This window comes from Xiphophorus maculatus, chromosome 2 (assembly GCF_002775205.1).
Source record: "Xiphophorus maculatus strain JP 163 A chromosome 2, X_maculatus-5.0-male, whole genome shotgun sequence".
Lineage (NCBI taxonomy): Eukaryota > Metazoa > Chordata > Actinopteri > Cyprinodontiformes > Poeciliidae > Xiphophorus > Xiphophorus maculatus.
Genome location: NC_036444.1, coordinates 20,581,710 through 20,595,979, shown reverse-complemented (window position 1 = coordinate 20,595,979; position 14,270 = coordinate 20,581,710). Strand labels below are relative to the sequence as shown.

The 14,270-nt window shown below is 40.0% G+C and overlaps 1 protein-coding gene across 4 annotated transcripts in view; it reads left to right on the top strand.

The window, feature by feature from the left end:
* The window catches only part of LOC102227322 (coiled-coil domain-containing protein 136-like), a 39,296-nt gene extending 25,352 nt beyond the window's left edge, over positions 1–13,944 (top strand). For 2 of the 4 annotated variants that reach the window (XM_023347880.1, XM_023347865.1), the window contains exons 3-9: positions 863–937; positions 1,805–2,107; positions 3,706–3,823; positions 4,159–4,435; positions 4,547–4,678; positions 7,289–7,401; positions 10,457–13,944. In XM_023347880.1, coding sequence (XP_023203648.1) covers positions 863–937; positions 1,805–2,107; positions 3,706–3,823; positions 4,159–4,435; positions 4,547–4,678; positions 7,289–7,401; positions 10,457–10,469 — 1,031 coding nt within the window. In that variant the 3' untranslated portion in view covers positions 10,470–13,944. The remainder of the gene's footprint in view (positions 1–862; positions 938–1,804; positions 2,108–3,705; positions 3,824–4,158; positions 4,436–4,546; positions 4,679–7,288; positions 7,402–10,456) is intronic. The other 2 variants (XR_002754029.1, XM_005796286.2) reach the window with 2 other exon arrangements.
* Positions 13,945–14,270: the final 326 nt, after the last annotated feature.

Sequence of the window (14,270 nt, the reverse complement as noted above, 5' to 3'; positions counted from 1 at the left end):
ATAAACTTTGGGAAAGATGTCGGCAAATGAACCACATTGACGTGGTTTTGAATAAAAGTTTTATTTGATAGAATCGTACTTGGAAAGTTTAAAACAATAAGTTAAAAAAATGGCATTTCAAAACTTAATTAAGAATAAATTAAATGAAACAAAAATGTAATTAAAAGTGAAAGAAAACAAAAAAAAACTCTTAAACAATATGCAAAATTCAACTCAGTTCCAAGTGGACAGGTCTGGACTTTATGGGTGAGACAAACTAAAGAGGAGTTTGAAACGCAACACACTTGTTAGCCATCTAAAAATGGCATTGGGTTGCATTAAATAAGACATGTGACCTTGACTGAGACCAGCAGTAGGGAGGGCTAAAGACACAGAGACCTGGTGACTCAATACTGCCTGGATTATAATACCTGTCATATTTATGCAGGGTTTTCACTGTCCTGAGGCATTTCGTTTTCTCTGTCTTTCACCCAGTGGTAGCCTCAGCAGTCTGCTATCTGTCCTCAGCACTAAATCCCACAACTCTGGTTGAAAACAACATAGCTGGCACAAGTTATGCAAGCAGGAACCAAAAGCTAACGAGAGAAAAAAAAAACTAACTAAAAATAGCAGTGAAATAAATCTGTGAAAATAGCAACCAAAAACAAACAAAAAAATCTTATTATGAGCTCCTATAACAGGAATACCAACAGAGAAATATGCTGAAGGTTTTCACTGTGGCTTCCAGTCATGCATCAGGTTCCAGCAGCTTATCGAGTCTCTCTCTCTCTTTCTGGCCTTCTGATATGTTGTGTGTTTCTTTCTTTTCTCTTACCTCTTCACACACTCTTCATCTCTTCTTTCTTTTCTCACATGTCCTCAGGTCTGCTGGAGGATGAGCGATTGGCCAGCGCCCATCAGGCCGAGGCCTTCACTCGACAGATCCAGAATCTACAAGGTATCACCAAAACACAAACCTCAGCAGATAAAATCCTTTGGTTTGTCATGTCACTTTTTCTGGAGTAAGTTTTTAAACTGAGAAAGTTCTTATACTGTACTCTACCTTATACAAGTTTTACTGTATGCTGCTTTCTCACTCATGGTGCCCAAAGAATTGCTCAAAGAACTGAACTGAGTAGCCTGAATCATCAAAGAGTCATTCCAAACAATATTTTCTACCTCAGAAGTGTTATAGAAGTCCAGCTGGAGGAGGATAAATGGCAAAACTTCAGGAATGATGCCTCTGTAATAAATTGAAAATATAAAAAAAACTGTACCGTTGTCATATTTGATATTTTTCTATTAGACAGTCAAAAATTATTCAAATAAAACTTTGAAGTGGATAAAGTCTGAAGTGCAAATATCAGTTAATCTTTCTGAGATTTTCCATGTAAATATAGATACCACTACTACTACTGCTGCTACTACTAATAATAACAATAATAAATATTGTTTATAATGCCTTTAATATTTTTAGAGCTCAAAGGGCATGCAGAAATCTAAGTTATACGTTCAGCAGAGTATTTTCTCTTCCTGTAATTACTAAACAATCCTAACTTTATCTTGAAAAATCTATAAGGTTACATTGAGTTACATCAGCTCTGCATTCTGCAAGCACACACCACCCACACAGAAACACACACAGACCCACAGTAGCAACAGCTCAGGTGAGATCACACACACACACACACACACACACACACACACACACACACACACACACACACACACACACACACACACACACTCAGGTTGACAGCACAGCCTCTCCCACACACACCCGCCTTCCATAAAGAAACACTAACATCTCCCCGCTCTACCCCAGCCCAGCTGCGCTCTGTGCAGGAGGAGATGAACAGTTTGGAGGAGGAGAAGGAGAGCGAGCTGGCCGAGGCCCAGGAGGAGCTGCGCGTGGCCCAGGAGGAGGTGCTCCTGCTCCAGCAGGCGGCGGAGGAGGCCGCTGCCGAGCGCGAGAACGACATCGCGTCACTGCAGGAGGAGCTGTGCCGCCGGCGGGCCGAGCTGCAGCGCCTGACCGAGGAGACCCAAGAGTACGAGCTGGAGATCACGACGCTGAGGGCGGAGATCAGCATGAAGAGCCAGCGGCGGGAGGCCGAGAGGAGAGAGGGTGAGGACATGAGGAGGAATCGATGTGGTGCAGAAATAGGAAAAAATAAAACACAAATAATGCTTACAAATGGATCTGGTGTCAATAAGAGACAGAGTGAAAGACGGGCTTTTAAAATCAAATGTATCCTATTCTCTAAAAACCACAAAGAATCTCTGATGAGCCATGAAATAAACACAAGAGTTTAGGTAGTCCTCCCTGACATCATGTTAGCATCCTGCTGTCAAGTACATTAATCAGCTTTAGGCTTCAATAAATAATACATCATACAGATGTGATTGCAAATTGTTGGGAAGGGGAGTGGCGCATGTGTGTCGTTTGGATACCAGGAACATGAAGTCATGACAGGGAGGGACACACGAGTTCACCGCCGGGTTCAGCAGCTGAGCCAGAGGAAGGGAATCTCATAGTTTTCTCTGTTTAAATTTTTTCAATGAAAGAAAAGCATCAGCCTAACTTTATGTTTATGCAAACAGAGGACATGGCGAACATGTGGTAGAATGCGCTCTGGTTGGATGATGAAACCAAATCTAAACTTTTGGCTTGCATGCCGTTACTTTGTGTGGAAGAAAACTAACATGATACATCACCCTTAAAAACATCCTCCTCACGCAGCCCCAGCAGTTCCAGAAACATAGTCACGGATGCTGTCGGTTTGCACTTCGTCTGCAGGTTTTCAGAGTTCCAGCCATTTTACAGTGGAGAACTGACAAAAATGTCAGTTTGTTGGTACTAAAAGCTGGTAAAGAAATACCCTAAAACAATTTTTGGTATAATTCTCTTGAATGGGTCATTTTTTATTATGCAGAGATGATAAAATATGGTTAGCTGTGGCTATAGAGGAAGAAATAAATAACACAATTGATACTGAATATTTACTTGTTTCTGTTTACATGCAAGTCATGCTTAGTGTTGCAGCACAGCTGTCTGCTGCAGGATGGTAGAAGAAAATCCCTTAATCAGTTATTTGAAGGTTTTGGGATAGTTTTGGATCAATTAATAAATAAATAGTTTCTTTATGTAGACATTTTTATACAAATTGAGCGCAAATTAGATTAAGAATTAGATTCTTAGGTGTTTTTCTTCGATTTAAGAAAAGCACCATTCCATACTATACCGCACCGCACTATACCGCATTGTACCATACCGTACTGTACCGTACGATACCATTCCATACTGTACCGTACTGTACCGTACCACACTATACCAGCTATATAATATTCATTCTCAATCACACTCAAGCAGATGCTTTTACACTTGTGCCAAAAAGCTACTGGATGTAACTCCCGCTTCAGGCTGACCAAAACTACTTATTAGTCAAATTAAAATTCAATAAAATAATCATTGGAAGCTATAAAAAGAAATTTTGTTGTGTATTTCCTTGCCTATTATTGATACATTTTCCTGAAGCCTCCCAAGTACAATTGTCTTCAACCCAATCTGTACACCGGTGAGCAGGATATGAGAAACATTAGGCCTTTCTTTGAACACTAAGGCATGCATAGTCTATTAATAGGCTTCGATGATATCTGTATGTTTTTTCATGAGCAAAATGTGAGCCCTTCTGTCTCCTGACCTTTTGCCGTCGTCTCTTTTAGGTGATGTAGACCTTCTAAAGGAGGAGTGCCGTATGCTGCGGGAGGAGTGTCAGACCCTGAAGGAAAACAACAGGGGGCTCACGGAGAAGCTGCAGCTGCTGCAGAGACAGAGAACATGGTGAGAGGTCAATGGCTGCTCAATCATGAGCTGTCCTTGTTTCGTCAGCTGGTGGGGATACCCTCTGGAATACTACCCCGAGGCACTGCCATGTGTCATGTAAAAAAAACCTCCCACCTGTTTATTTACCGCAGCTCGTTTAGAATACCCCAGAAGTGCCTTGTTGCTTAAATTTGCTGTACAAATAAACCTAGCTCGATGATGCATAAATACTGAAATAATGTTATTAGTTGATGTGCAATTGGAAACAACTGAGATTTAAATGCCACCATTTAGTGTTTGAACAAATTCTCCCAAGCGAATTAGAAATGGCGTTTTGAATCACTTCTCCACAGCTCCAGTGTCTATCTGTCACTCAAAGAGGAGGATGCAGTGGAGGGCGAAGAGGTGAAGGAGGGCGAGGTTGGCTCGGGTGAGGTCACGACCGGGAGTTACATGACCATGACCCAGTCTGAGAACTGTCGCCTGGTGGATGCCTCCATTCAGAAGAACATCTCTTTTGACGGGAAGCCGGTGACGCCGACAAGCTGGAACGGCGGGATCGGGGAGATCTTCTCACTGAGAGACCAGCTGAAACAGGCTGAGGAGAGGGCCTCGCAGGTTCAGAGAGAGGTACGACACCTCGGCAAGATGTTCATATTTAAGTCTGTCGACATGTTTTGTGTGGATCAGAGGCTGGACATAAAATACAAGGAAAAGGTTTGGATCTTTTTTTCTCCCCAGTGTGACGGTCTGAAGATGGAGCTGCAGGAGCTGCAGATTCTGTACGACAGCAGTCAGAGGGAGAGGGAGGAGCTGGAGGAGGAGCTGCAGCGCTGCAAGGCGGAGCTACAGAAGCTGTCAGGGGGTTCTCAGGTGAGGAGTGACCAGACGTCATTGTCAAAATGGGGAAAACATGAATTACAAAATAGTGTTAGGCATGTATTATGTTTTTCAGTCATATCTATACCCTTTTGTTTTAGATTTTACATATTACAGCTAAAATCTTCAGTGTATTTTACTGGTATTTTATGTGAGAGACTGACAAGATTGTGAAGTGGAAGGATAAGAACTCTTGGATTTTAATGATTTCTGAAAACTGTGTTTTTATTCATCACTGCCGAGTCAATATTTGGCAGAACCATCTTTTGCTCCGGTTACAGCTCATTTTTGTAACTTTTTAAGGCAATTTACCACATTGGTGTCGAGTAAAGCATAGTTTGACTCTACAATTATGAACTATTTTGATAATTGGAAATAAATGCGACAGTATGTTGGACTGTCGCATGAAATCTCAATAAAATTTGTGAAAACATTCCAGGCATATGAATATGCTCATGCCTATGCTTATGCTTAAGACAATATACAGTGCAATTCTGAACAAACGCACGTTAAAAATGTTGGCATTTACTTTATGACATGCATTCTCTCTAAACTAACTTTTCAAACCAGACATTTTCTGCATAATGAAAGAAATGCTTTTTCCTCTGCAGCTACAACTAACACATAGCACTCACATTACACCTCGTTGTGTCCTGTGTGTGTTGCTCACTTTTTATGTGTCCCATACTGTGGAGATACACGTTCTGATATGAACTGATCTGGCCTGTCGGCTCATATCAGCATTTGCTTTCCTCTTTGGGCCGGGGGAAATCGTCCCCTCACGTCCACGCTGTCTGTGTCCTGACCTCTCTGTGACGATGGTGCTTGAATACTGTTGATGGACAAAAACACTATTAAATAAAAATAAGAATGGAAAAAAAAGATTATGGATGACTAAATAAATTTTGATTATCAAAAAATTTTGAGGACCCATTTTAAATGTTTTTTTTTTTTAATTCTATTTTGCACAATTATTATTTCAACAAAAAACTTAAATGCAGTTTAATTTCCATATTAATGTGTTAAATGTGTTTCAGAGTGTGGGGATGTTGAGCTTTCCATAACTAAAAGTTTATAGCGCACTGACGCTAACGTAGCCCGATTTTTCTTTTGTACTGTTGAGCAAAGACATAGAAAAAAAATTTTTTTTCTATTATTATTATTATAGTTTAATAGAAGTAAATGTTATTCCATGCTGAAGCTTTGTTATTACTTTTAAAAAAACATTGACCTTCCAGTCGACAAATTCACATTTTTCTAAAATGAAATTGCAAAAATAATTTCAAGGGAGATCTTTTTTATATTTACCTACTCAATTTTCACACCACATTTTATTAAAAGAGACAAAGCGCTTAAATCTTTGTAGAAGAGTAATCAATTAACACATAATTATTCTATGTTTTTCTTATTAAAAGACAGAATCTCCTAAAGTATGATTTGAATGGTGGAGAAATATGTTTGTCTACTCTCAAAAACGCTTGCAATATTTAGCTAAATGTAATCAATGTGTGCGCGGAAGTCTGCAAACTTTTGAGCAAAGTTTTTTTGTTGTCCAGCAACAAACATCCAAACAAAGCATAAAGTGTGAACAAAGACAAAAGTATGAACGAAGACAAGTACTTTGTTTTGAACACGATTTTCTGCATGTGGTGGCAGGCTAAGAGTAGTATTTTGATGTAAAGTCGCACAAACGGCTACAAACCTCCCTCAGGCTACAGTTTGGATGCCTCTGCTTCAAATTGAGCCGGAAGGAAAACTAATTACTTATGCTCATTCTGCTAGTTGGTCATGTCTACTAGATGGGGATAGTGAAGTTTAAAGAAACGAGTCATATTGGTCATGAAACAGTTTCATCTCTGAACAAACAGTGACCACAATGACTGACCAAAATCTTTTTTATGTCTGCAACCTACATACTAAGCTCTATGTGGGGAAATCAACAAGCTTTTCAACTCTTACAGCAAGGAAATAAACAGCCAAACACACGTTTCCTTTCTATTTCTTGTTTATATTTATTCATCTTCTAAAGCTGGGACCAATTAGGTAAAAACTGAATCCATTAGTGCTCAAAGACAAAACAAAAACAGGACGAAAAACGAAAACCTCATGTTTTGTCTTCAACAGCAGTGAAGCAGTGTGTCTGCGTCTTTCCAAGCTGTCTACCCGTGCCTGTCTCTGACGCTGTCCTTGTTCTCTGAATGTCCATGACCTCTCAGCCTGTCAGACGACAAATTAGCGGCATAACGAGGATAGAGAGAATGAAATGCCTCCAAACCGTCCCCTCACATTGTTTCGTCTTTCTGTTTCCGGCATTTGTTGTCATCACACGCTTGACAACAAATGCCGCGCAAATCCTGAGCACACATTCTCATCTTGACTTAATGCTTATGCCATCATAAAGTTACTCATTGTCTGCTTTATAGGACGTTTAAATTGCTCCATTGCTGTCCTTCCCCCGTGTAAATCCCAGCATTAGACCATGTCTCATTTTTTTGTGATTGTTCTGAGTGTATATTTATTATTATTTTGTTTCTATCAGTTCATCCATTCATTCACCCCTGTCACCTCCATGGTCCTTGTGTTTGTTTTCTGTTCCCTCCTCAGAGATTCATCCATCCATCTGAGCACCCTGTTCTCTCCATCCCCTTCGTAGGAATGATTATAATTGTGGCTGTGGTCTGGTGCTGGTTGTCGGAGCTGGCGTCCCAGAGAGCAAGGTATGGCAAGGAGCTTATCTCTACCTGATGCATTGTTTTGTTTTTGGGGTTTTTTTTTGCTAATCTGGACATTCCTAGCAAAACATCACCTGAGATGCTTCATAGAAAATCTTCCAGTAGTGCTAAGCAAACTAGCTAAGTATCTAATTAAATAACAAATTCAAAAAGAAAGTAAAGAAATGACTCAATTGTGGCAAAAAAAGAGGAGGATCCTAATCTTTAAGCAAAAAGTTTTAAAACAGTTTTACAAAAATGAGACAAATCACCTCTGCAAATTATATTTATTTGCTAAGTATACAAGCTTACGGCTGTCTGCAGTAACCATTGTTGTCCTGATCTGGGGAGGCTCAAGCTGTAGCGTCCTCACAGACATTTTCCAACCAGGATTTCTTGAACCTGAATCCATCTTGATTCCAGGTAATGTAGGTAATATTCCTTTAAGTTTAGCCTCGCAAACAAAAATTCAAGGCCTTTACCAATTTGTTGTGTCCTCCTTTCCTCTGCTTGTGACAGGAAATAATCTTTATTAATTATTAATTATTATTATTATTATTATTATATGTCAAATGCTATGTCTATTTAATTAATTAAAGCATTTTGTTGCAAACAATTTGAAGTGGTGGTTGAATATTTTTAGGTGCAACTGTTTAATAACTTCACTCCTTTTTGTCCACTTTTACAGATTATTGAAAGACTGTGATTTGAATTTGTTCTGCATGTTTGAAATATTCTAATCTTAATGCAGCAAATCAAAATGATATGATTTAGTTTTATGACAAAAGCTCAACATGACAGGACGGGTGGGCAGTTTGACAAATCAGAACCAAAACCCCCTCTAAATTGCAAAATGCCCTTTCGAGTTTTAGAAAAGAAGAGTCACAAATTATGATATTATCAAGTTTACAGGTTTGTAATCGCCTTTATTTTGATCGTTTTAACTGTTGCACGATGCAATAGGAGCTTTTATTGCATTCGGTATAAGTGCCGTCCTCTTCGAGGCGCATCTGCACTGTCTCCAGTGACAAACATGATCTCATAAACATTTATTTTGTGTTTAAGTGAAAACATGGCATCAAAAGGCCATAAGAGGGTTCCAGGTCCACCTCATAAACTTTAAAATGTGCATTACTCTCTGCAGCAAAGATCTAGAGACTTCATGGTGTATCAAAGTTCACCAAATAGACAAGATAAACATTTAAATATCCATATCAATAGATTAAAACAAATGTTCATAGCTGTTCTTGTTATTTATTTATTTATTTATTAAAAAAGTATATTTTTTTCTTGAATGTGGTTTCTAATCAGTCAGGTGTAAACGTGACTTAATATTAAGAACTGAGAGGTAATTACTTTCATTAAAGATTTTGCTACTGTTAAATGAAAACTTTGAATTTAAAGTAAATCCCTGGCTGTCGCTCTTGCCAGTTTTATATATATAGGCTAAATAAAAGGCTCTTCTACTTTTTATTTAAAATGTTTTACAGCTTTAAGAAAGACAGAACTCTGTTGGCGATGCTTTATGATACACTTACTGACAAAAACCATTAAATGCCCAAGTTTGGACAGGCTGGATGAATTTGGCTCTCATGTACAGCATGAGGCGGTTGTATTGTCCAGTTGCTCTTCATGTGTGGTGGGTTTGGGTCATTTTTCTGTATGAACCATCCAGCCATTGTTACCTGACCTCTATTAAACTCAGTTAAGAGCCGAGGAAGACGTCTAAGCAGTTTCTGTCAGCGAGTGTGCGACGACTCGGCCCAGGCTGCACTTATCTCGGCTAACACCGAGCTAAAAACATCTGGATACTTGAGTTGTGAACACCACGTTGTGTCACGTTTATCCAGCGTGTACGCAATCAGAAATCTGAAAACAATAATTAGTGGTTTTGTGAGGGTGGGTTGAGATCCTCACCACAACCAGTGGAGTGTGATATGCCTGGATTTGCCTCAAGTGTTTGTAATCTATTTGAAAATGTGATGATCTGCAAGATGTAGAGTTCCTGTCTGTTCCTAAACAAATATTCAGATTTCCTAAAGATGTTGAACTATTCTTTAAAAGTCCTTGAATACAATTCCAGTGAGAAGTTAATAGTCAGTCCCTGTGGGGTGTGAAAGTCACACTTTCTAGGCTTTTAGTGCTACATCTGAACTGTTCCTTTTCCATGGTGCAAAAAAAATAAAATAAATTCCTTTCAATCAAAAACATGATTTTGGTGAACAAATCTGAATTTTCTCCAGAATTAACATGCTTGGATATAAACACCTTCTGAACCGTTTGGTCCCTTGGAGAGTTGGACCTGTGTAAATGAAGTGGTTCATTTTTGTCATCTTGTATGGACCTGCCTTTGAGTAGTGGTTCAAAAGTGATCAATTTTCCATCGGACCCAAACTGCGACCCACAGACCAAGTAAACAAAACATGATCAAAAATCAATATGTTTAAGTTTGACCATAATTTGCAGCTGCCGTCTGCAGAAGGGTTTTATGGTTAGTAGACGTAAGGTTTGAATCAGCTGTCCATACTGGCAAGAGGAAGGATCAAAGTCACTGCATCCACTGTCGGATTTGGTGGTGGCAGCATCATGGTGTGGGTTCTGATACGAGTCGTACTGGCATGCTGCATAATGCGGATGCAAAAATGAAGAAGGAGGACTCTCTCTAACTCTTAGCCCAACTAGTAGCTGGCTAAAACTTGCACACAACTGCTTGTTCCGACAGGACAATGATTGCAAAAGCAAATAAAAAAAACTGGGTTTAGATCAGATAAAGCAGGTTTGGCCCAAACCTCAACTTAATTGAAAATTTATGGGCTATGCTTACAAGCTGGATTTAAGCCAAAAAAACATCCATCCAGGATAATGTTAGAGTTTGTTTTTTTTTAATCGCTACACCAGGAGAAAAACAAACAGCTCAGGCACGTCAGTTAAAGCCAAACATTTAAATGTACATTTAGATGGATCACCGGCTTGCCCGAACTTTTTACCAGAACGAGGGTAAACGCAAAACTTCTCCAAATGTCCTAACACTTCCTGTCTTTCTGTCTGTCTGTCCCCTCAGGGGAGTGAGGTAGGTTGGAACTCCATTGTGACTCTCTCCGCAGCCACAGCCCTGCTACTGGCAATGGCCGGCTTGTTGAGAGCTCTCGTCCGGTGCTGATTGGATGGGACGGACGCCCGCTTCGGACCAGCCTGCGTTCTCGCCACCTAAGCCGACCGAACAGAAATCATTTCATTGTAACACGTGAAAACGTGGGAAGTTTGTTCTCCAGCGAGATGGTACACGAAAACATGGACTGGGAACGATGGGCTCGGTCTAAGCGCTGCAGCCCGAACGAGAAGTAATCTGTTCAATAGACGTACGCTTGTGTTGTGACAGTCCTCTGTGAATATGATCTTCTTCTCTTTTAATATGTGACATGTTTGTTCTTATTATTCCCTAGTTAGGATGTAATTACTTTGTAAAATTGAATAACTAAATTTTATGTTTCTTCTTGTGTTAGGTAGGTGTTTCTGATAACAATGAAAATAACCCTCTGTCTGTAAGTTTGAACAAAGCGAGCTCAAAATGTGACATCCAGTCAGTTTACACTCCTGTATTTATAAATCCCTTCTTCTTATGGTAAAACTCCAGTAATGATCCTCTTATGGATGGAGTCAACTCCTCTTTCGCCTTTAGCTCACAATCGTGTAACAAAGCGCTCTGGCTTGAATTCTCGCACTTCAAACTTTCCGCATCAAACTCCTGCAGTAAAATTTTCTGAAGTCTTTGTCTTTCCTTACCAAACATTTCATCGGCTTTCTGAAGAAACTCCCACACAGTAAATGGTCTAATTGATGAAGAATGGGATCAAATAGTTAATTTATTTCAGTAATTTTGTTGAAAAACAGGGAAATTCAGGGGTTTTAGAGATTAATTACACACAGAGGAATTTGTTTGATGTCTCTTTGTCTGTTGATTTTCATAATTATGGCTTACAGCTGACGAAAACCCAAAATTCTGTTTATTTGAAAACTTGAATATTGCTTTAGACTCATAAATCGGTTTTAGTGCAGAAAAGTCAACCCACTAAATACTACGCCGTGTCCTATGCAAGGCTTCTTGAGCATGAATTGCCACTTCATGGATTCACTCTGGGCTTTTGGTCAGGCCAGCTTGGTCAGGCCAGTCACGGTCATTAAATCAGCTACTGATTTGGCAGCGAGGGGAGGAAATCTGCATCTCCATAAAGCTTGTCAACAGAGGGAAGAATGAGCCGCTCCAATGTTTTCTTGTAGACATCGGTTCCAATTTTGGACTTTTTGACACCAGCAGACGACACGCTTCCCAAAACTATCAGAATATCTGGAAACTTTACACTCAAGCGTCTTGGATTCAGTTCCTCATCACTCCGCCAAATTCAGGGAACTTTTAGCACCGCATTTTTTCATTCCGCTCAACTTTCCATCAGTGTCCTTGCATAGAGCACCCTGTGAGCTTCTGTCAGTGTCTGCTGAACAACTCTGTAATCTTCCCTGTTATTTTTCAACATTTCTGAATGGAAACAGTATTTTCATTGGTTTTATGTAATCTGCTAATATTCTCAGAAACTGAATTTGGGTTTGCAGCAGCTGTAAGCTATAATTACGAACTTTGCGACCATAATATGATGATATTCTAATTTATTGAGATGCATTTCAGTCTCATGTAAAAAATATATATATATATATATTTACTCTGTCAGGCTTTGTTGGCTAAATGTTTGGGAAACCTCCTCAGCTTTTTAAAGGTACACAGTTAGAAAAGGATTACTGCCAGTTTCAGTGTGAAGATCGGATAAAGTACCAAATGTTTTGTTTTGAGGATCTATTAGAAGTTTAGAATAGGACGTGATTAGTGTCTCAATCTTGTACATAGGAGATCATAAAACCTATCTAAGTGTCATCGACTGTTGACTTCTGTATGTAATCAAAGGACATAGTTTACATTTGTGAAATGTTCTTTCTTTTGTGACAATCGCTTCGAACTCAAAGCATGCTAGAAACGCATAGAAGCACAAAACTATATTTATGTCGGTTATGTGAATTTGGTTTTTTCCTATTTCCTGTAAATAGAGGCAACATGCAGTACTATGGGAGAGAGTTCTTTCTTAAATCCATTTGTACTAGCTTTGTAGAAAGTTAATTCTATTTTAAAGAGCATTGTATATTTGATAGCCAAACTCTAAGCTATGTAAATGTTTATTTATGGTATCGTTAGTCAGATGACCACTTTCCAGACGTCTTTCTTAAAACCCTCTGGCAGCCGTCGCATGCATTTACCCAACATGAAACCTTCCTTTTTTTTGGTCAGTCTTCTGAATTCCAGACACTTTTATTGTCAAACTGAGTTTTAATGAGCTTTATCTGCCTTCAATGAGATTTTATGAAGTAGACGCGTGCCACAGGACTGCAGATGCCACTACTTGACCCACCTGTCACACAAACTGAAGTCCTATTAAATATTGCATTATGTTCAGCGCCTTGCAATAGCAATCATTCGCTCTGAATGCCTCCACGTTTTGTCACTTTACAAACTGCAAACTGCATTTTATCTCTTTGGCATTTTATGTGACGGGCCGACGCAAGGGACTGCATGAAGTGGAAAGAAAACGTTCGCAACTCATCCAAGCTTCAGTCAGATTAAAGGGAGAACATTCGTGTTCAAGTCTTTGCACAGACTCACATTTATACTTTAACTGGACCATTCCAAAAAAGAAAAGTGGTTTAAATAATTTCCTTGTACGTCCAGCTGTATGTGTCGGGTCGCTGTTGGCCACAGTCTCTCGCTGATTTCCCGCCGTAAAACTGCAAGAGGTGGGAGAAAAATACTCCCCACAGCATGATACTGCCTCTACCATGTCTCAAAGTGGGGCTGGTACATTCAGGTTGACCTGCAAGTGTTGGTTTTCTGCCACACGGTGTTTTGCTTGTTGGTGAAAAAGTTCCGTTCTGCGCTCATATTGTTTTGTAACCCAACTCCTGTTCTCCACTGCGTCCCTAGGTCTTCATGATGCTGTTTGTTCACGAACAAACCTCTGAGGCCTTCACAGAACAGCTGGATTCATAATGAGATTAAGTCACACAGGTGGAGGTTATTCACGTAATAGGAGACTCTTGAAGCCTATTGGTTCCCCTGGGTTTGGGGGTAACAGAGTATAATGGGCTGAAGACAAGCGCATGCATCCTTTTTATTCCGTGTCACAATTATGAGAAGCGTTATGTCAGTCTTACCCGATCCCCATGAAAGTCCTTCAAAGTCTGTCTTTTGAAATAAAACAAAAACGTGTAAAAGATCAACTAGTACAAACGCCTCTGCCGGGCAATTTAGGACATCGTCTTTATTTTTATTCTCTTTCAGAGTTCTTACTATTGTTTGCGAAGCGTCAATGTTGCACAGTGTTTCGAAGCTCGCCGCTTTTGCATATTTATTGCGTTGTTTCGTCTTCAATATATAGTCGCGGCTATTTTGTTACACGGATGTCTATTTTGCACTGCGAATGAGTCGAGAAAATAAATATATCCAACCCACATGATGTCTGAGAGGCACTTTCTTTCCCGGGCGGCTGACCTCACCGACCGTCAGGCTCACAAGGTGCAAGGTGTCTGGGAGTCTCATTCATGAAAAACATTCAGCAGGAGCAGGAGTCGCCCCTCTGGAGGCATTGTGTTGCACACGGGTTGTATCGATATTAATAACTCTGCAGACGTGACACGATCCCACAGCCGCAGTTTGGACGCAGGCAGGCGGCGGGGAAGTGGCCTGTTAACGTGGCTGACGACGAGGCCTCCGAACCGCAAGCCGCTGCCGCACTGCACACAGCTCATGGGTTTGCTGAGATTAGGGGAATCTAATG